The 18,200-nt window shown below is 53.3% G+C and overlaps 9 protein-coding genes across 9 annotated transcripts; 2 read left to right on the top strand and 7 right to left on the bottom strand.

Annotated features, from left to right (window-relative positions):
* Window positions 1-67: 67 nt before the first annotated feature.
* On the bottom strand, window positions 68-1,662 carry BJX67DRAFT_370044 (ergosterol biosynthesis ERG4/ERG24; the record flags this gene model as incomplete). Its single annotated transcript, XM_071030863.1, has 3 exons — window positions 68-1,173; window positions 1,224-1,528; window positions 1,580-1,662. The coding sequence occupies 3 exons, from the start codon at window positions 1,660-1,662 to the stop codon at window positions 68-70; spliced, it is 1,494 nt and encodes a 497-aa protein (XP_070890236.1).
* A 1,577-nt stretch (window positions 1,663-3,239) lies between these two features.
* BJX67DRAFT_219416 (uncharacterized protein) lies at window positions 3,240-4,147 on the bottom strand. Its single transcript, XM_071025710.1, has one exon. It carries the CDS (start codon window positions 4,022-4,024, stop codon window positions 3,554-3,556), a length of 471 nt encoding a protein of 156 aa, XP_070890235.1. The 5' UTR covers window positions 4,025-4,147; the 3' UTR covers window positions 3,240-3,553.
* A 226-nt stretch (window positions 4,148-4,373) lies between these two features.
* On the bottom strand, window positions 4,374-6,623 carry BJX67DRAFT_370042 (uncharacterized protein; the record flags this gene model as incomplete). The annotated part of the gene is made up of 3 exons (XM_071030862.1): window positions 4,374-4,407; window positions 5,259-6,054; window positions 6,116-6,623. 3 exons carry the CDS (start codon window positions 6,621-6,623, stop codon window positions 4,374-4,376), a joined length of 1,338 nt encoding a protein of 445 aa, XP_070890234.1.
* Window positions 6,624-7,266: 643 nt separating this feature from the next.
* On the top strand, window positions 7,267-8,920 carry BJX67DRAFT_219392 (putative trichothecene 3-O-acetyltransferase). The gene has a single exon (XM_071025709.1). The coding sequence runs from the start codon at window positions 7,378-7,380 to the stop codon at window positions 8,773-8,775; it is 1,398 nt and encodes a 465-aa protein (XP_070890233.1). The 5' UTR covers window positions 7,267-7,377; the 3' UTR covers window positions 8,776-8,920.
* On the bottom strand, window positions 8,921-10,447 carry BJX67DRAFT_219391 (SDR family NAD(P)-dependent oxidoreductase). Its single transcript, XM_071025708.1, has 2 exons — window positions 9,382-10,447; window positions 8,921-9,289 (listed from the first exon to the last, which is right to left on the bottom strand). The coding sequence occupies exons 1-2, from the start codon at window positions 10,124-10,126 to the stop codon at window positions 9,066-9,068; spliced, it is 969 nt and encodes a 322-aa protein (XP_070890232.1). The 5' UTR covers window positions 10,127-10,447; the 3' UTR covers window positions 8,921-9,065.
* A 201-nt stretch (window positions 10,448-10,648) lies between these two features.
* BJX67DRAFT_219388 (uncharacterized protein) lies at window positions 10,649-11,131 on the bottom strand. Its single transcript, XM_071025707.1, has one exon. The coding sequence runs from the start codon at window positions 10,984-10,986 to the stop codon at window positions 10,696-10,698; it is 291 nt and encodes a 96-aa protein (XP_070890231.1). The 5' UTR covers window positions 10,987-11,131; the 3' UTR covers window positions 10,649-10,695.
* Window positions 10,649-12,256, top strand: BJX67DRAFT_343951 (serine hydrolase FSH). The gene has a single exon (XM_071028203.1). It carries the CDS (start codon window positions 11,277-11,279, stop codon window positions 12,126-12,128), a length of 852 nt encoding a protein of 283 aa, XP_070890230.1. The 5' UTR covers window positions 10,649-11,276; the 3' UTR covers window positions 12,129-12,256.
* Window positions 12,257-12,909: 653 nt separating this feature from the next.
* On the bottom strand, window positions 12,910-15,352 carry BJX67DRAFT_370038 (transcription factor domain-containing protein; the record flags this gene model as incomplete). The annotated part of the gene is made up of 6 exons (XM_071030861.1): window positions 12,910-13,158; window positions 13,218-13,712; window positions 13,774-14,278; window positions 14,338-14,569; window positions 14,628-14,865; window positions 15,332-15,352. 6 exons carry the CDS (start codon window positions 15,350-15,352, stop codon window positions 12,910-12,912), a joined length of 1,740 nt encoding a protein of 579 aa, XP_070890229.1.
* Window positions 15,353-16,386: 1,034 nt separating this feature from the next.
* Window positions 16,387-17,791, bottom strand: BJX67DRAFT_219338 (zinc-binding alcohol dehydrogenase family protein). Its single transcript, XM_071025706.1, has one exon. It carries the CDS (start codon window positions 17,545-17,547, stop codon window positions 16,516-16,518), a length of 1,032 nt encoding a protein of 343 aa, XP_070890228.1. The 5' UTR covers window positions 17,548-17,791; the 3' UTR covers window positions 16,387-16,515.
* Window positions 17,792-18,200: the final 409 nt, after the last annotated feature.

The raw sequence follows: 18,200 nt of genomic DNA, 5'->3' as shown, positions 1-18,200 counted from the left end.
CGCGAATTGAGGGGTTTCCAGGAGGCAAAAAAGTGAACGTCCTAGAATTTTCTAGCAGGTTCGTAAACTAATAGACACCGGGGACGATACGGCTGCGAACAATAGATGTATAGCGCTTCCAGTCAGCGCCATATTTCCTCTTGCACTTCTCTTCGTCACGTCGCTCCCGGTGGATGAGGAGAACACCGAAATAAAGCATGAAGAAGTAAGTGAAAATAATTCCCCACCCGCGGACTTCAGGGGTCTGTATTGCCTGTTTCTGTACGTCGCCAGCGCTGTTAATCCTTTCAACCATGGTATAGCCAGCAAGCCCAGTGGGCAATGAATACGACCACGACATTAGCCAGTCACCTAAGTAGTTGATATGGCGCGCTAATCCCCACCAGCCGGAAATCATCAATTTAGAGCCACTCGATGTCGGAATGTATTGAATATGCTTCACACGGTGGCCGTCGGGATCCGTACGGAAACGGTTCTTCTGATTGTTGGCGCCGCGGAAGATCCAGTATCCCACACCGGTAATGGTCAAAGTTAACATAATATCTTTCAAACATAATTCCAATGGGAAAACCGCAAGGTATCTGGTTTGAAGATTGTAGATGAATGGTACCCATACCAGGTGTCCAAATGAAAGCATATAACCAAATCCATCCATAATCACATCAATGGTGGTGAGAACTGCTGGTTCCATGTATAGCGCATCCAGCACATAGAAGGTTTGGAATGCGGTCGAGAGTGCAATAGAGTTGGAGATATAGCCGTATGTTCTGTATTGGCGAGCCACGTTGGACAAGTTCAATATGATCCACCCAAGCAGTCCCGGCCTCATCTCACACCATACATTAATATCAACCGTTCGCGAGGCTTCATCGACAAAAGTAATAGGCAGTTGTATCCGCGGATTCAGCTCCCGGCCTATGAAAAAGTCATACAGAGCATTTCCAGTGTGGCCGCCCGGCGCCAACTCTCTTAGTTCGGGATTGGGTTGACCGGGCTCAGGGACCGAGAAACTTTTTGCATAAACGAAGGTTGCGAGGACTATGCAGATAATCAAATTTGCCGTGATAATCTGCAAGTAGTTGTCCCACAGAAAGGCCCATACAACGAAATCAGCACCGTATAAACATGTGCCCAGAGCTAGACCAGAGAGGATCCAAATGGCAGAAGAAAAAGCTAGAACCGGATTAGGCGATACTGTAAGAAGACCATCGACGGGTTCATACCGTTAAACTTGTAGCGAAGCCTTCCTTTGCAGGCCAATTCTGTGCCTTCAACTACCTTGCCAGGTAGAAATACGTACAGGATCAGACTGAGCAAGTAGTAGCTCAGCACCCACAGTGTTACTTGCAGGTCAAAAAAAGCATTGAGACCGCCTTGGGGCCAATTAACGTCCTCCTTTAACTTATCGAGGGATAATGTCGATGGATCGAGCAGCGACGGAGCAGGGCAGCCAGACACATCATTACAGAGAAAAGTGAAGGCATAGATAAGAGTTGAGAGACCGACAATGAATACAAAAGCGCCGAGACTGATGAATGTTAATCTTAGGGATTAAGCAGGCGACCAGGGGATAACATACGGCTTACTACACCCATAGCCGAGCTCCCCCTGGACTGATTTAACTGGTGCCTTACTAGCTTTGGGAGCCTTTTTGAGTTTCATGTTGTGTGTCTTTGTAATCAGGCGTAATATCTCGAGGAGAGCAAAGACACGGTGGGGGCAACGCAGGGGCGACGAGAGCTGTCACACAGCCGCACTTAACCAGAGAACCCACAAAGGAGGCAAGAAAAAAACGAGTGCTGTAGGAGTCTCAGTGACTTGAGAACTACGGGGTTCTATAAATGGTTGTGCGATGACAGCAGGACCGTCGAGGGAAGCTTCCGCGAAGGCGAGCTGGTGGTTCGAGCCGGAAAGGTTGCTGGCCGAGGTGGGACCTTTGATTCTCCACACCAACCTTGGATCAGAGATTGGTTGGAGACTTTTGGGTAGCCACTATACGGTGGTTCCTGAAGAAATCCCAGCATAAAGTTTTTTTCAGTCTGGGGTCGAGATAGAGTGCGCATCTTGGAAGTCAGAGTGTTTGACGAGTCACCCATTATTTCCCTCGTGAATGAGCATCCTTCGATATGACTGGATGCCCCGCTGGTCAGACATGATCCCGTCAGGTACTGGGTGACGCCTTTGCAATCTCATCCCAGCTTCAATGAATTAGCCTCAGATCCACGCCGCATTCTCCCACGTCGGAGGCTTTCTTCTTCCATTGGTGAGGCGCTCTAAGACATCCATACGGGACCGCCATTTATGCAATACTGATCCGGTAGAAAGAGCGGCCGTGGCCGCTTTTCCTCGAGGTCACATATGTTGGTATCTGCGAGTACAACTCCCTCCCGTGACGCATCTTGTAGCCGGCCCAACGAAGTATACCCATACAATTGAAAGGAGACGCGTACGGCTATGTAATATGGATAGTCTTCAGCTTATCGTAAGATATTCATGCTGGAGAGAAGTCGGGAGATAGTTTCGCTGTCTCAACGGCGGAGGTGTCCGTTCTCCATTCACCGCACAAACATGCACACTCGAGCCCCCTTCGGTTTCTGTTGTCCGCATTGACGATAAGTTCGAGTGGATAAGTGTACTGATTGTCTCCTGGCTCTTTTCGGTAGTAAGGCAAGCCGGGCTGCAGCCTACGGTGGCGGGGGCGTCTGCGTGGGAGTGTGCTAACGATGACGTTGGCTTCGTGCTGCAATCCCCTCTCTTTGCCCCGTGTTTCTCGTGGACGTCGACCATCGGCGGCACCACTTCTATGCTAACCATATTGAACTATATTTCGCCGCTGCACCAGCCATATGCGGACAGCATTGGCCGGGCGTTCGAGTTACTTGAGAAATTGGAGAGGATGCGCCGACGGGCGTTGTTCCTGCGAATCCTGCTTTAGCAGACTATCAGATGGAACTGGAATATTTGACCAACATTACCTATCCGTCCACAGCTGTTCCAAAGAAAGGGATGTCAGAGTGGTCGACACGAACTGATGCTCACCTGTCCGGTACGACTGAGGATCCCGACGATGTCACTCCGCCCATAGTAGATGAGGTCAGAAGAATTGATCTCAATGGCGTGGAAGTGGCTGCTCACGAACAATTAGTCATCCATCTCCGAGGAAGAGCGATTGCATGTCCGTCAAGAGGACCTGCAAGTCGTATGACACAATGTGGCCTGCATTCTGCTACGGGCTTACATATACTCTCTGACGCGGATTCACGTCAGGTCAGGGGATTGAACTACGATTCCACAGGTAGAAGTAAGGACTGAGCTGATGTGCATCAGTTCCGCTAGGGGTTGGGGCGAACCAGAGTCGATGTCGGCCTCCGACCTGTACAATTCCCTCCAGCCCGGCGATCCAATGGTGTATCTTAAGTAATGGATGCCTCCTCCAACCCTAATGCACCTCTCGGTCGTCCTGGATAACTCGTACACAGTCTGATCAAAGTGAAAGTGAGCCAAACGCTTGATCTCGGCCATAGTGCCTCACTCAGCAGTTCATCCGTTACTCTCAGTTCCCCAACCATTTATCTTCAGTCGACTGTACACCCACAATCCAGGATTCGTTAAAGTACTTCTGCAGTACCTTTTGTGCATACGTCTGATCATTCACGCAGTAATCCCCTCCAGTGGGTCCGATATGTGGACAGTGCAGCGCAGGGTCGTACTGCACCATATGCTCGTGAACCTCCCGGCATAGGAGGGTATCTCTGCCCAGTTCGTAGTCCTTGCCCAGTGGGATCGCTGTAGTCAGGAAGTTATAGCAGGCTGTGCTGTTATCGTACTGCTGGTTCTCTCCAGTGCAGTATTGATCATGCGTGTCACAAACAGTCGTGGCAAGGCGCTGGGTTAATGCAGCTGTGGCTTGGCTGGCGGTACCGTTGACGGACGTGGCCAATGCCTCCACGAGAGTATCCAGCAGGAAGCCAAACCAGCGGAAAGTAGCATCATATTGCATGATGCGTCCATCGGCATCCCACATGATCCACGTATCAATTGTAACGGGCAGTAACAGGTTGCCAAACGAGGAGGAATTGAACGTCACGACGGTGGTAGCGGATGCGATGTTCCCCTGCGCAATGAATTGCGTGACGCTGTAGGCAGTTGGCACCCCCACCAGGCTGACACGGTTCGGATCAGAGAAGAGTCCAAAAATATATTCAGTGTTTAGCTCGCTGCCATTGAACACCCGAGTGATATCTACTCGGCCTTGCACCTAGGGTAACTGTCAGTAACTTTTGGAAGTGTCCGGCAGTTGGCCGCATACATCTGGGGTGAACAGGGTTGAGTTAATCGCCTCCATCTGCTTGACATTGGCGGGGTATAGGAAATTATCCCAGAATGTAGTTTCGAGCTCCCAGAGCTCTTCGACCGTGTAATGAGCTGTACTCGTGCTGGACTTCCCCAACACTAGGGTAGCCCACAAAATCGCAGGCGCAAGAAGAGCCCGGAAGAAACGCATGGTGAGCAGGAAACAGACAGTGGCTGGCATAGACTCTACAAGTTAAGAGAAGAGCCTTGTCTTACTTGGCCACAGGAAGGATATGTAAGTACTGGCTAGTGGCAATTGTCAGCTGGTTGTCAACCGTGTTTGGTCCTGGAGAATGCAGGCTGGCATGCAGGGAGGCTAATCACGGGTCGTGTCCATACATGCCTCTAGGGTTACCGCCCGGCGATGATATCACAAGGTGACCTGAGAAACGAGCAACAAACCGACAGACAGCGGAAGGGTTCCAGTGTCTGAAGCAATCGTGATTCAGATACACGGGCGAGATAATGGGCATCAAGTTCAACCCCAAGCAGTAATGGCTGTATCAGTGCAGACTTGATAATAATGAGTGCATTCCAGTGGAAATTTAATGGATTTGATGTACAAATAAGTGGTGTTTGGATCTTGATTTGGTGTAATAATATGGTTGTTGTACCTCTCATGCGTGAAGAAACAATATATCTCAAAGCATGTTTCACAAAAAAAAATTCTATCCAAAGAAATCACGTTTTTGGTACCTAATTTATGTATGAGATAAGCTTAATTTAGACTCATTATCAATTGAAAAACTATATACAAATAAACCCTGCAGTTGAAGAGAAGAAGAATCGAAAAAGCTTTTGGTGATGATTTGGACTTTTACGCGCCGACTCCTGCCTGAGGCGGCAAGGCAGCAAAGGTGCTGCGTGGTCCCGTGACTTGAGGGTTCTCGATCTTTGAAGTCCACAAGCGGCGCATAAACTCCTCCCTGGCCTGGCGATTCATCTCGTCGATGTTGTACGACCAGATCTTGCGCGCGCGCCAGTCGATCTCCCTGCGGATTCTGGCCGGATCGCGACCATGCTGCCACTCGTACAGCTCCCCAACATACCGACTGGTTTCGACCAGCCAGTGCGACCGCTTGACGCGGATGCGATCGTACCCCGCAAAGGCATGGTGGATTAGATCGATCTTGCTGTGTGTCTTCTTTTGCATCTCAGACTGGGCGAGCTCGAGTAGAGTTGCAAGCGCTGCGACATCCTCAATGCCCATTCCTGCACCCGCACCGTGGTGAGGCGAAGACGCATGTGCTGCATCTCCAGCCAAGCAAAGACGACCATTGAAGTAGGTCGGCGCCGGGTTGTCGCAGGTGTCAAAGATGGCCCACTTATCCAAGCGCTCCGGCAAGAGGTCAATGATTCCGCGAGTCGCTGGAGCAAAGTTCTTGAACGCGTGGAGGGCGTCTTGCTTGGTGCAGGAGCCAGTCATCTTGTGCTGATCCGGCCACTCGTCGGGGTCGGAGACGAAAGCGACGACGTTGAGCAGCTTCCCATCGGCGACGGGGAAGGTGAGTGCGTGCGCTCCATCGCCCAGATGCATAAAGCGACTGCCGGTTTTCTCTTCGCCCAGGACTGGCACGGCCTTTTCCATGGGGATCAGCCCGCGCAGGGCGTACTTGTGTGTGTAGCCTGGATATGAGGCCGGGTTGTCTTCTCCAAGGACCAGTTGCCGCACTCGGGAGCGGATCCCATCACAGCCAATGACTATTGTCCCCTTGTTAGCCTTGCTCAACGTCAGGGTGGAAGTGGTTATCTATCTACTTACCGATATCAGCCTGGGCTGTGGTTCCATCTTGGAATTTGATAACCAGTTTCTCGTCCTGGCCATGATCTTCGATCGTGCTCAAGTTCTTCCGAAACTCGGCACACTCGGCCGGAATCAACTTGGCCAGCTCATCCAAGAACTGAGCGCGATGGCAGCCCTCGAATCCGCGTTCGCCGAGGTACATGTTGTAAATTAGCTCGTCGTGAGGTGTCTTGATGGTCCCATCGTCGCCGCCATACGAGTTGATCCACGAGAACCAATCAGTCGAGTTGCGCGAAGCCACATTCTTAAAGGCCTGGTGAATGCGGGGGTCCACTACTTTCATTGCCCATTCTGCGTTGGGCGTGAAGCCGATGCCAGCGCCGACTTCGCTGAAGCCACGAGCTCGCTCGTAGACTTTCACTTTGATGCCGCGGGAGAGGAGGCCGATGGCGAGGACTGCGCCGGTGATCCCACCGCCGATGATGGCGACGTCGAGGGTGTGTTCGTTGTCAAGTACGAAAGGCATGTTGGTGTCTGGGTATTTGCTACCTTGCTAAGGGGGGAGTCTTGCTTGTGTGTTGGATGGTGGTGGTGGCGATGAAGTTCTTGTTGTTGCTGCTGTTGATGTTGATCCAGAGCACACAAGTGGAACATCTTTATAGACATCGCGGCCTTGATACTTCATGATTCTATCGCAGCATCTAGAGATGAATCCGATGTTGAAGACCAACATACTCATTCAACTGGAGATGCCGAGCAGAGAAGGGCCCATCGGCAATCCGACGGGGTGGACTCTGTGAATTCTCAAACAGCCGCGATCTGGTGCAACAACACCGCGAATTCACGACACCGCTATGTCATCCAGGCCGAGATCCTCTGTCGATCCAAACGGCATTTGGGCATTGCTGATTGAAAATTCCGCCCTACTGTTCCATGCTTCTGAAGCACGGACTACCCCGCGAAGCCAGGGATTCGCTCACCATGCCTCATCCGGCGCGATTAGGGTCACGTCAGACGCCAACCCGACGGCATTTTCCTGGATTCCGAGCCCGATCTGAAACCCGATCGCCTCTCGCGGCGAGCGCTTGCATCCCGTCGCGGATTTTGGCGCGCTCGCCAATCACCGGCAGTGTGTGACGCCCTGTCTTCAGGATGCTATATAGCTGAACGCATCGAGGTGACAATGAAGGGAATCATCAAATCGGTTCGAATAGCATCGCATTCTATACTACTTACTACTTGACTTTACTACACTGTAATACTTGACTCAGTTCATCGTCATGTTTGACCTTTCCCAGATCCAAGACGACATTGGCCAGCTGGCCCGCCTCAAGACGTACACCCACCTCCTCGTCTGCTTCCCTCTAGCGGAAGACAAGTCTAAGGAGGAAATTACTACCGCACTACACGCTGCCGGTGGCAAACTAGCAGCTGCATTTCCTTGGCTAGTGGCAAAGGTCGTGCATGAAGGCCGGAAGCCTGGGAATTCGGGATCATTCAGACTGGCGCCATGCCCGGAATTCCAGCAAGCGTCCAATAACAACGGCCTCGTCATTGTCAAGGATCTTTCTGGAACCTCCATCCCACCCTTTGCCGAAATCCGCCAAGCACGAGGCCCGTCTTACATGTTAGACGGCAAATTACTTGGCCCCGTCGTCGCATTCCCAGAAAGCTACCAGGAGTCAGACGAAGATCCCGCTCGCGTTTTCGTCATCCAGGCCAGTTTCATCAGGGGTGGGATTCTCCTTGACGCTGCTGCGCAGCATAATTTCATCGACGGCGGCGGCCTCTTCCAGTGCATGCAACTGTTCGCCAAAGCCCTTCGCGGCGAGACGTTCTCTGACGTCGAGGTGGAGCAGGGGAACCGGGATCGCAGGAGTTTAATCCCGTTGCTGGGCCCTGGAGAGCCGATGCTCGACCACTCACATCTAAGATGCCCACCTGCGACAGCTGGGCCATCATCTTCCTCGGACTCCCTTCCTCCCAGAGCACCCGCAGCCTGGCACTTCTTCCGCGTGCCCGCCTTGAACGTAAGCAAGATCAAAGCGCAAGCCAACTCGGATTTACGGGCGGACCCCAACGAAACAACCCCGTTCGTATCTACAAATGACGCACTGAGCGCCTTCCTCTGGAAAAGACTATCGGCCGTCCGCCTCGCTCGGAACAACAACCCCGCAGAATTGACCAAATTCTCGCGTGCCCTCGATGCCCGGCGCGCCATGGGTGTGCCTCCAGAATACATGGGCCAGATGGGCTACAACGCGACTACACGGGTATCCTTTGGGGAACTGGACGCGATGAGCCTCGGCAGCGCGGCCGCACTCCTGCGCGCCGAAGTGCAGGAGAGGAACAATGCGTACTCGATCCGCAGCTGGGCTACATTCATTGCGGGGACTGCGGACAAGGCGACCATCATGTTCGCGGGCAAATTCAATCCCGATACGGATATCGGCGTGTCGTCGCTTGCGCATGTTGAGCTGTACACGTGTGGGTTTGGGCCACTGGGAAAGCCGGAGTTGGTTCGTCGCCCGAATTTCCGACCACTGGAGGGGTGCGTCTATTTCTGGTCGCGGACTGCGGGGGGGGATATTGACGTCCTCGCCTGCTTGAATGAGATGGATATCAAGGGGCTTAGGGAGGATGTGGAGTGGAAGGGGAATACGGAGTATATTGGTTAGCGTGCTTTCATGTTCGACAGAGTGTTGTTTCTTCTTTGACTGCGTTTTAGTTGTAATTGTTCCTGTACTTTATATAGCCTTGAGAATTCAGTTAGCCGTTTCTTCCCTTCAATCCTTTTGAGCAGGTAGTCTTACCTTCCAAATCGCATCACCACCACCAGCTGCAGCCCTGTGCTTCTTCGATCAAATTATATACAGCAGTCTGAATCCGAAACGCCGTTTGACCAAAACACACATACTCCTATTGATGCTCTAAAAATGCCTCTCTACCAGTACAAAGTAAGGTAAGATCAAGCAGTTCCCGTACTGATGCCATTATTCAGCCCATTTGTTGTGCCCAGTGCAAAGTCAAACTTATTCCGGAATTTATCCTGCGCGACAATCTCGTGCTCCCTCTTCAGAAGCTCAGGCAAGTCCCACGTCAGGTTCAAGTATCGACCGCCCAGCCAAGCGCGCTTCTGTGATGTCAGGAAGGCAATCGAGTCGCCTGCCAACTCGGGTGTTTCGATAAAGACTGCCACGTACGTTAGTTAAATTGCGTCCGAAATCTTGCCTAGATGGTATATGTAAAAACAGGGGGAGGGAGAGGGTGAGAGAGAGACGTACTCGGCCGGTGGTGCTCTGGCAGATTCTCCTTCCCCCCGATGATTTCTGTAGGAACATTCCCGGGGTGCACGGCGAAGCTCGTGATCCCTTTACTCGCGTACTCCACATTTACGAGCTGCGAGAACTTCCAGAGACCCAGTTTTGAAATCTCATACGCGGACAGCGTTGGATTGTACAGGTGTGCCGCGACACTAGTCACGCTGACCACATAGCGACAGCTGCTGTCACCCTTGAGCAGAAGGGGGATCATTGCTTTTGTCACGAGATAGGCGCCACGGATATTCACGTCGAAGACGTCCCACCAGCCTTTCGTGTCCGAGTCACCGATGAGGCCATACTCGCCAAGGACACCGGCGTTGTTGATGAGAATATCGAGCTTGCCAAAGGTTTCTTCAATCTTGGCTGCGGACGCAGCTACCGAGGCCTCATCTGTAATGTCCAGCTTTAGAGGGAGGACTCTTGGCTGTGCTCGACCCTCAGACTTTGCAGCGGCGTAGATGTCTGTCTCGAGCTGGGAGAGGTCTGATCTGGCGCCCACGGCGATGGAGGACGCGCCTCCCTTGGCAAAGGAGAGGGCCATGGCACGCCCGATGCCTCGAGATCCGCCGGTAATCAGGACAGTCTTGCCACTGAGGTCGAGCTGGGCGGGGTTGATCGCTGGGTATGTGTCGTTGTGGATTGTCCGGGTGACATCGTAGTCGCCTGGGCCTTCGATGATGTTGGGGGTACCGCGGGGAGGGGGCATTGTGGTAGTGGATCCGAGGTATGACGGGATTGAATCGAAAAGAGAGTTTCGGTGTGCGATTGAGTGCTCTGGTGATGCTGCTGTCGGATTCCATTTCGACGATGTCTTCTGTGACAGGGTTTATATGCAACTTTCCGGTTCACATTGTTGAGATGAATTCCCTTCGGACTGTGAGAATGGCTCGCAGGCTCTCGAGGGCCACAGGTCGGTTCCTCGGGGGATACTCAATCATCCCTGCTCAGAGCACCATACAATTGTTGTCCGAGGAGGGAGGTGAAGCAGAACTCCGTGCTTCAAAACAGGGTCCGGGGTGTGAGCAACACCAGCCGATCATGCATGCACAGATTAGATAGAGAGGGCTAGAATTTCCTGGAACACCAAGTTCCACGCTATGCATCGGGAATGATCGTCGATGATATTCCGAGCGTGGGTTTCCAGGACCACTGAACGCCACGTGGACGGCTGGGCAAAGGATCGGCTCGGAGTTTTTTTTATTTTTTTTTTGTCAGCGCCTGAACACACCACACACTCTCTTGGTGCGCTTTTGCAGCCACAGTAGGCGTATATGACTAGGATGATTGCTCGGAGTTCAGTTTACCTCTGACTTCCCGTGCAGAAGCTTGGGTGTGGCCCATACAATCCGCTCGGAGACAATGCATTGGTCCTCGCCATACAATGGGTATAGTGCATGTCATGCATAGGGCTACCGGTTTGTGACGTGGCAGTGAGAACTGAGACCAATGTGAGACAAAGCTGATGCGCCTCAGCGAAGGGCCATTGCGACTGCGGGCGCGCCTTGATCCCGTCGGACTCGGGTCCGTGGACTTCCTCTTACTCCAGTTATCGCGAGAATCGCTCATTCATGCATCCCGATAGCAGTCATAGCTCTTGGAGAAGAGGAGTATACGGAGTTCGGGGAGGGTCATACCGCAACAGGCACAGGGAAGACAACTACAACATGCTGCGGATAAAGGCATTGACCCTGTCCCTTGGGTCCTGACCAGGGATCCAGCTGCCATCGCATCCGAGCTTCCAGAACCGACCACGTTATGCATCAGATTGCGACCATTTGCCATCATCGTTACACTACTACATTCATCAGCCCTGGTGACACAGACTATACCAATAGCAATAGCAGCACACCATCCCCATGAGCCCCATCGCAATCAAATCCCCCCTCATCCCGAAGCCCGACAGGGAAAACCTGGATCTCCCCCGGATCCTCTGCCTGCACGGCGGCGGCACAAACAGCACAATATTCCGCGCACAATGCCGCGTGCTCATAGCCCAGCTCAAATCCCACTTCCGCCTCGTCTTCGCAGACGCCCCCTTCCCCTCGGAGCCGGGCCCGGACGTCGTTTCCGTCTACCGCGACTTCGGGCCTTTCAAGCGCTGGCTGCGCTCGAAACCCGAGCATCCGCTCATGGACCCCAAGTCTGCAGTCGCAGAGATCGATCGCAGTCTGTATGCTGCGATGCAGGACGATAATGCCATCGGCGGCACGGGCGAATGGGTTGGCATCCTGGGCTTCTCGCAGGGCGCGAAGGTCGCTGCTTCTGTGCTCTTCCGCCAGCAAGTGCGCACACAGCTCCGCGGACCATCTTCAGGCTCATCGGCCGCAAAAGGCGCCGCCGGCGTTCACTTCCGGTTCGCAGTGCTCATGGCGGGCCAGGGTCCCATCGTGAGTTTCGACCCGGAGTTGCGGATGAACGAAGCGCTCGTCAGCGCGTCGGATATTGCGCCGCTGGGTGCGCCGAGCGCTGCCTGCCTTGCTCGCGAGGAGCATGTGCTCCGGCTACCGACGATCCATGTCCACGGGACGCTCGATCCGGGGATCGAGCGGCATCGGCTCCTGCTTGAGACGTATTGCTGTCCCAAGGCGAGGAGGCTGGTTCAGTGGGAAGGAGCGCATCGCGTGCCGATTAAGACGCGGGATGTGGCGGCGTTGGTGTATGAAATTCTTGAGGTTGCCAGGTTGACTGGGGTGCGTGTTGTGGTGTAGCCAGCTACCAGTTGCTAGCTACCTGTCGGTGTGAGGTTGGGAACGATGTATGGTATGGAGTATTTTAGATTCTGGCACAGGCTGCTTGTAGATAGACTTGATTAGATAGGTACTTGTTGCTGGTTCAACACTAGTCCTTTTTTTTTTTTTTTTTTTTCATATTACACTCCGCCGGAGTATGTGTTTGTTCATGGGATTCAACTCCGACTGGATATGGCTCAACGTGCGCTATGCTTTGTGACGTGCCAGGGCATATTTCAACGTTGCTTCCCCTGGATCCGATATTAGCTAGATATAAACAGTATGCATACCCGTCTTGGGACGACGCCCTCTGCTGCGAAAGTACAGCTAATGCTTTTTGCCCAGTCACAAAGCTAAGTCAGAGAAAAGTCTACAACTTACAAGAGCTAATAGACTACCAGCTGGCAAATTTTACTTCTGCCCAATCGTATGTTGTCATCCTTCTATTGTATCTTTGACGCAACATATACTAATCGCTAACGCAGAACACGCACAACTTGCGAATTATACGCCACCAAATTGATACTAAGACTAGAACGTGAAACACACGCACGCGATAGATGCGAAAGCGAAATATGAGGATAAAAGGAGAGGAGAGATCATGACAAGATATAAGTTTTCATTTTGGGTTAGGGTTTAGCCCTTATCTGGTCAAGAGGAAACCACTCGTCTCAGGACGTCGTGGCATCCGAAACTCTGCAGAATGAGAATGATACGATTGCAGTGCTGTGCTGTGCTGTGGATTACTCAACGGTGATTGTTATGAGGGAAGATTCTCAATTGCCATTGCCGAAGCCGACGCCGAGCTCTGACTTCCCTGGCTGAGGCTTTGCCGTCTAGAAGACTCTAAGATATCAAAGATCTTGCCGCCGAGGCTATTGACGATCTTGATATTATGCAGGGCCTGGAAGATTTCTTGCAGTTTCGTGTAGAAGGTTGTGTTTGGGTCGCGGTAGGCGTTGAAGAAGTCTGCACAGAGCGAGAGGGGGATTGGCGTGAAGGGGTGCGTCTGCAGGCAGCTTGTGAGTCGGGAATCTCTCTGATTCATGCGTGAAATGAAATAATTACCCTGAAGGAGTTCTGCTGACTCAACATCTTCGTCAACGAGACCATCTCCTGCGCCGCCGTGAGCGCAATCTCATCGTACTCGACCACGGACGCAATCTCAAGCGTGTTGAAGTCATACGCGCTGAGCTCGAGTGTATGGTACAGGTATAATATCATGGTTTGACCGAGCATGCGGGTGAATAGGACAACCGGGTCGCACTGCTCAGGTATACTTGGTGCATTCCCGGCTAGAATATCCAATCGCTGGATCAGGCTGCTGTGAATCCACTGGTGGCGATCATGGAAGTTGCGGATCGAGTTGTTGTAGTTGCTTTCAACAAGCGCTTGGTAGTGGTGGACGAGGGCGCGGCCACTCACGGTTGCGATCAGGACAAGTTCAGAAAATGGGGAGAACAGGACAGGGCTGTTGGAGGAGAGGGCGTCGGAGAGGTACTCCATGCTGACGGGCTGGCCCGATTGGAATGCTGGTTCTGGCGCTGGGAGGCGAGTTGTTATCTAAGGTGAGATCGTTAATGTGCCGTACAGGGATGAGATGAGGTATGGGAAGGAAGCTAACGAGATGTTCGATCAGGGTCAAGGGCCAACGGTTTCGAATGCTGAGGAATCGGTCCAAGCAGAACGCCACCCAAAAGGTGCGCCGCTTCTCCTCGACCTCGATCCAGTCAAAGGACCCCAGCCCACTCGTCGGCGAGTCCAGTTCAAACAGTCGCATCAACTGCACGAGGCGAAAGGCGTATCCCGCCCGCATCCACGATCGGCGGTCGTACGAGTGCATGAATTCATATATTGCCAGGAGAAGACAGGCCTGCAGCTGCTCGACGTCCATGGTGTCCATCTCACGACCCTTGACTTCCAGGACATCGAGCATCCGGCGGGTTTCGTCGTAGAGCGACTGCGCGAGCTGCTGGAACTGCGCCGAAAAGGAGGCAGCAAGCGTCCACATGGCGTACTGGAGGGCCTCTTTTGCCTCGCTCTTCGGGGTTTGCAGGCTCCAGCTGCCGTATCGGCCCTGGTGGATCATCGGTGCGAAGATGTGTACCCGGTCAAAGTATAGTTGGTCCCTGTCCAATCAACAATTCAATTTCCATTTCCCGCAGCTGTGAGTATAAGTAAAGCTTACAGTTCCTCTCGCATCACGACAGGTATATCCGATGACCCGCTCGGCTGCGGTGGGCTCGGGGGGAGCCGAAGGTCGAGGGAGGTCGAGGTGGTGCCCAAGCTCTCCGGAGACATGGACAGGGAGGTGAACCTGGCCATGTTCGAGGCCATCGAATTATTACAAAGGTCGAGTAACGGGTCGGAGAAGACGAGGTTGTTGTCGGTTGCGAGGGTGAGGCGTTCCTCCAAGGCAGCTGCAATCGTCGGTCAAACACAAGCGTACCTTCGTGTGAGATCAAGTCGTGGACATACCCATTCGCTGTTGCAGCTGCTGGAGGTTGTTCCCCTTCTTGGGCCCTCGTTCAGACCTAGAGGGGTTAAACTGGCACACCACCCCGGTGGCGTTGCACACGCCGCATTGCGGCGTCTTTCGATCACATCGCAGCTTACGGCGTCGACACTCCTCACAAGCCGCGCCTGGGCTCTGTCTGGGTCGATGCTTGCTCTGCTGCGGTGGCTGCTGTGGTGGGGAGTTGCCCGAGTCTTTTATCTCCCAAACCCGGGATTCCATCCTCAACGTCCTCCGAAGGGTTAAATAGAACAAGAAGGGGAAAAAAAAAAACAACAGGCCCAACAACAAAGGAAAAGAAGGTTCTGGAGATCGGAGGATGGACACGATGGAAGAGCAAAGGAAGAAAAAAGAAGCGGGGGGGATGTGAGAGAGAGGACGAAGTGACTGGAGTCCGTCGCTACATCGCCCCATTTTCGCTCCTTCGCGTCAAAGCCGCAATCGAATCAGCTTTGCGACCGAATGAAGACCAGCTTTCGAACCCTTGTTCAGCTTCCGGCAAATAATGAAGAACGTCGGAGGTTTGTTATCTGTTGGTCCTTCGCGAGGGGCCACGACTCGGAAGCTAAACGGAATCCTTCCACGCCGTCAGATCTTAGTGCTTTTCAGCTGCCTCTTGCGACCAAGCGATCAGGGCGATCAGGCGTGAGACGGCTGAAGATGTGACGAGACACTGGTGGCGGTCCATGGCGGGTTGAAGCGCAGCGCAGCCTGCCTTCCTGGGTCCAGTGTTGAATCTCGACAGCGGGAAGGGAATGAGGATGTCAAGCTGTTAGCCTCCTTCTTCGAGCACGTTTTCTGCGGTGCTTCTTCACATGGTGGTTTGGCATTCGATCAGCACGCAATATGCAGCTGCCGTGGCTAGCCCATACACCCCTGTCCCTCCTTCCCACCTCCCCCTCCGGCTGCGGACACACAGAGGTACCATGGATACGATCTGACAGGTTGCCCCCGAGCGCATTAATCAGCATACATTTTAACAATGTGCGCGGGCGAGCGAGATCGACATGAGCCGAACGCAGCCACCATGGGAAGACTGGAGTCGCAGACACATGCAAGGAACTGTGTTTCCGAGGGGCAGAGGGGGGGGGAAGGAATCTTCATGATCTTGCGCGACGAGGAGGGGAGATGAACGCCATAAGTATCTCTCGTACTTCTGCACGCTCAGGCTGAACCACATGTAACCTCGTTTCTGCACTCCACTCCCTGCGCCTGCAGCATGATGTTGGCCCCCGGAGAGGCGGAGAACTGCCCAGCCAGGGAGCCGAGCGGTTCGGAGAATTGTCGCAGCGAGGAAGGATTCGAGCCCAGCGACAAGGCACCCGGAACTCTCACCCGATCCCCTCGAGTTGGGGCCTTGCCAAAAATAATGCGGAGTGGGTTTGGCGCTACTCCGGGGAAGGAAATCGCCCTGCACGCTCCAGACGGGAGCGACCGACAAAGATCGACTTGGGTCCACTTCCCAAGGAATTCACCTTCGCAAGAGGGTTCATGTTACATCTCGTACTCACGAGGCAGTCATGGCACGTCTGGGCGCGTTCGGGGAGTCGGATCGTCATATCTGATAACAAGAAGCATGAGGACATGCTCTAAGTTGACAAGGGAGAGATCTACCTATTATAACAAATAATAGGAGGCCAGGGTTTGAATATTAAGAGGAAAAACTAAGCCACAAGCTTAATACTTTAAAATATTGATTATTCGAAATTAAAAAGAAACTTTGCAAATAATAACTCCTGTTATAGGCTGAAGCCGAAGTATATGGACTTGGCTTGCAGCCTTGTGTAAAAAGCAACACTATCAGGGTACGAGGGCTTGGGCATTGCATTTACCACCCGCTGCCAAACACGACTACAGAGTAATAACAAACTTCTTCGCAGACACGCCAGCCTTCAAATCGTCCAACCCTTGCTGTACGCTCTCTAGTCCGCGCCCAACAACCTCCGCAGAGGGCTTTGCCTGAAACGTACCGGCAGCCAACGCCTTGGGCAGGAATGCCTCAAACACCGCGGGGCCGACCTCGTTATCCTTCAAGTCCCCGCCAAAAATGAACTTCGACGCGATACCCGCCGGTAGACTACCTGAAGGAGGATTTGCAAGAGACACAAATTTCTTGCCATCGACGCGTGAGACAATCTCCGCGCACGGCACAGCGGAATTATCCCCAATCGCGAGCGCACCGGCGGACGTCTTACCCGCAAACGCGGTGACGATGTCTTCGACGACTGTTGGACTGCGGTAGTCCCACACTTGCGTGGCGCCTAGGGACTTCACATATTCGAAGTTCTTGGGGGAGGCAGTAGTAAAGACTTCGTATCCTGCGGCAATGGCGAGCTGGATGGCATTGCTGCCGACACTGGATGAGCCAGCCCAGATCAGAACAGTTTCACCGGTTGGCGCCGCGCGAGGCTCAGTTGGAAATTGCAGAGCAAGGTGGTCTTTCTGAAACAAGCCGCAGGCGGCCGTGCTGATGCCCAGGGGAATCACAGAGGCGTCCTCGAAGGACAAGGTGGGCGGGATGTGGGAGACAAGTTGGGACTGGAGAACGACGTATTCTTGGAAAGCGCCTTCAGCGGGATTGTCGTTCTTCAATTCACTCCCAAGGCCGACAACGCGGTCGCCTGGCTTGAAGCGCCCTGCTACAGCAGATCCGACCTCGACAACCTCGCCAGCAACATCCGTGCCGTAGATTGCTGGGTAAGTGGTCCACGGGAAGAGGCCCGCTCCAAGAAGTTGACGGCCATAGTCGACTATGTTCAAGGCAATGGCGCGGTTCCGAATAACAATTTCGTTGTCTTTGGGGGAAGTGTAAGGTGCTTCCTTCACTTCGAGGGGGTAGGCCTTCTCGGCCGTTATCCAGGCGGCGCGGTTAACAGGAGACATTGTAGAGGAGAAACGAGGCCGCAAGTTGTGGAGGTGGAATGTCAGTATGATTGTGCCCTATGTAAGTGCTTGCTGGTTTCCCGACAAAATATATGTTGTTCCTCATCTGGGAGGTTCTGTGAGGTATGCTGAACCGCGGTGTTCGGGGTTGGGAAGTCCGAGTACGAATCTTATTGAGCCACGAGAGTGCTAGCGTCAGTCCAGCCCGCAGCATGCCCTCACCGAGAGCTTCTGATCTCCCATCGAAGGTGGCACCGAACGTTTTGGGCCCAGCATTGCGTCTTCCTCTTGGGGGCGGGGTTAAGCCCGGCGATAACCTTATCCGAATTGGGATCCCGGCTCGGAGTTTGGCTGTCTGGGCTTCTCGCTTCAACTCCCTGTTGCACAGTCCGTTCGAGCCCTCTGCATCCTGCGTCCGAGGTGTACAACTGATATCCCGGATTTCTAGACTGTTCCATCGGATTTCACGCTCCGACTCCAACGGGATGGGCTCTGGCGCCGCGGATCGTCGTGTGGAGACGTTCGCCCTTCCTCCTACGCTTGTGGGCAGACATCGCGGCTGATCCTTGGGAATAGGAAAAAAGAAAAAAAGAAAAAAAGAAAGAAAAATGCGGGCCGAGAAGGAGCATCAAGCCAAAGCTTTGGCGCTCGGT

This window comes from Aspergillus lucknowensis, assembly GCF_044049455.1.
Source record: "Aspergillus lucknowensis strain CBS 449.75 chromosome Unknown BJX67scaffold_4, whole genome shotgun sequence".
NCBI lineage: Eukaryota > Fungi > Ascomycota > Eurotiomycetes > Eurotiales > Aspergillaceae > Aspergillus > Aspergillus lucknowensis.
This window is presented reverse-complemented; position numbering and strand designations above follow the sequence as displayed.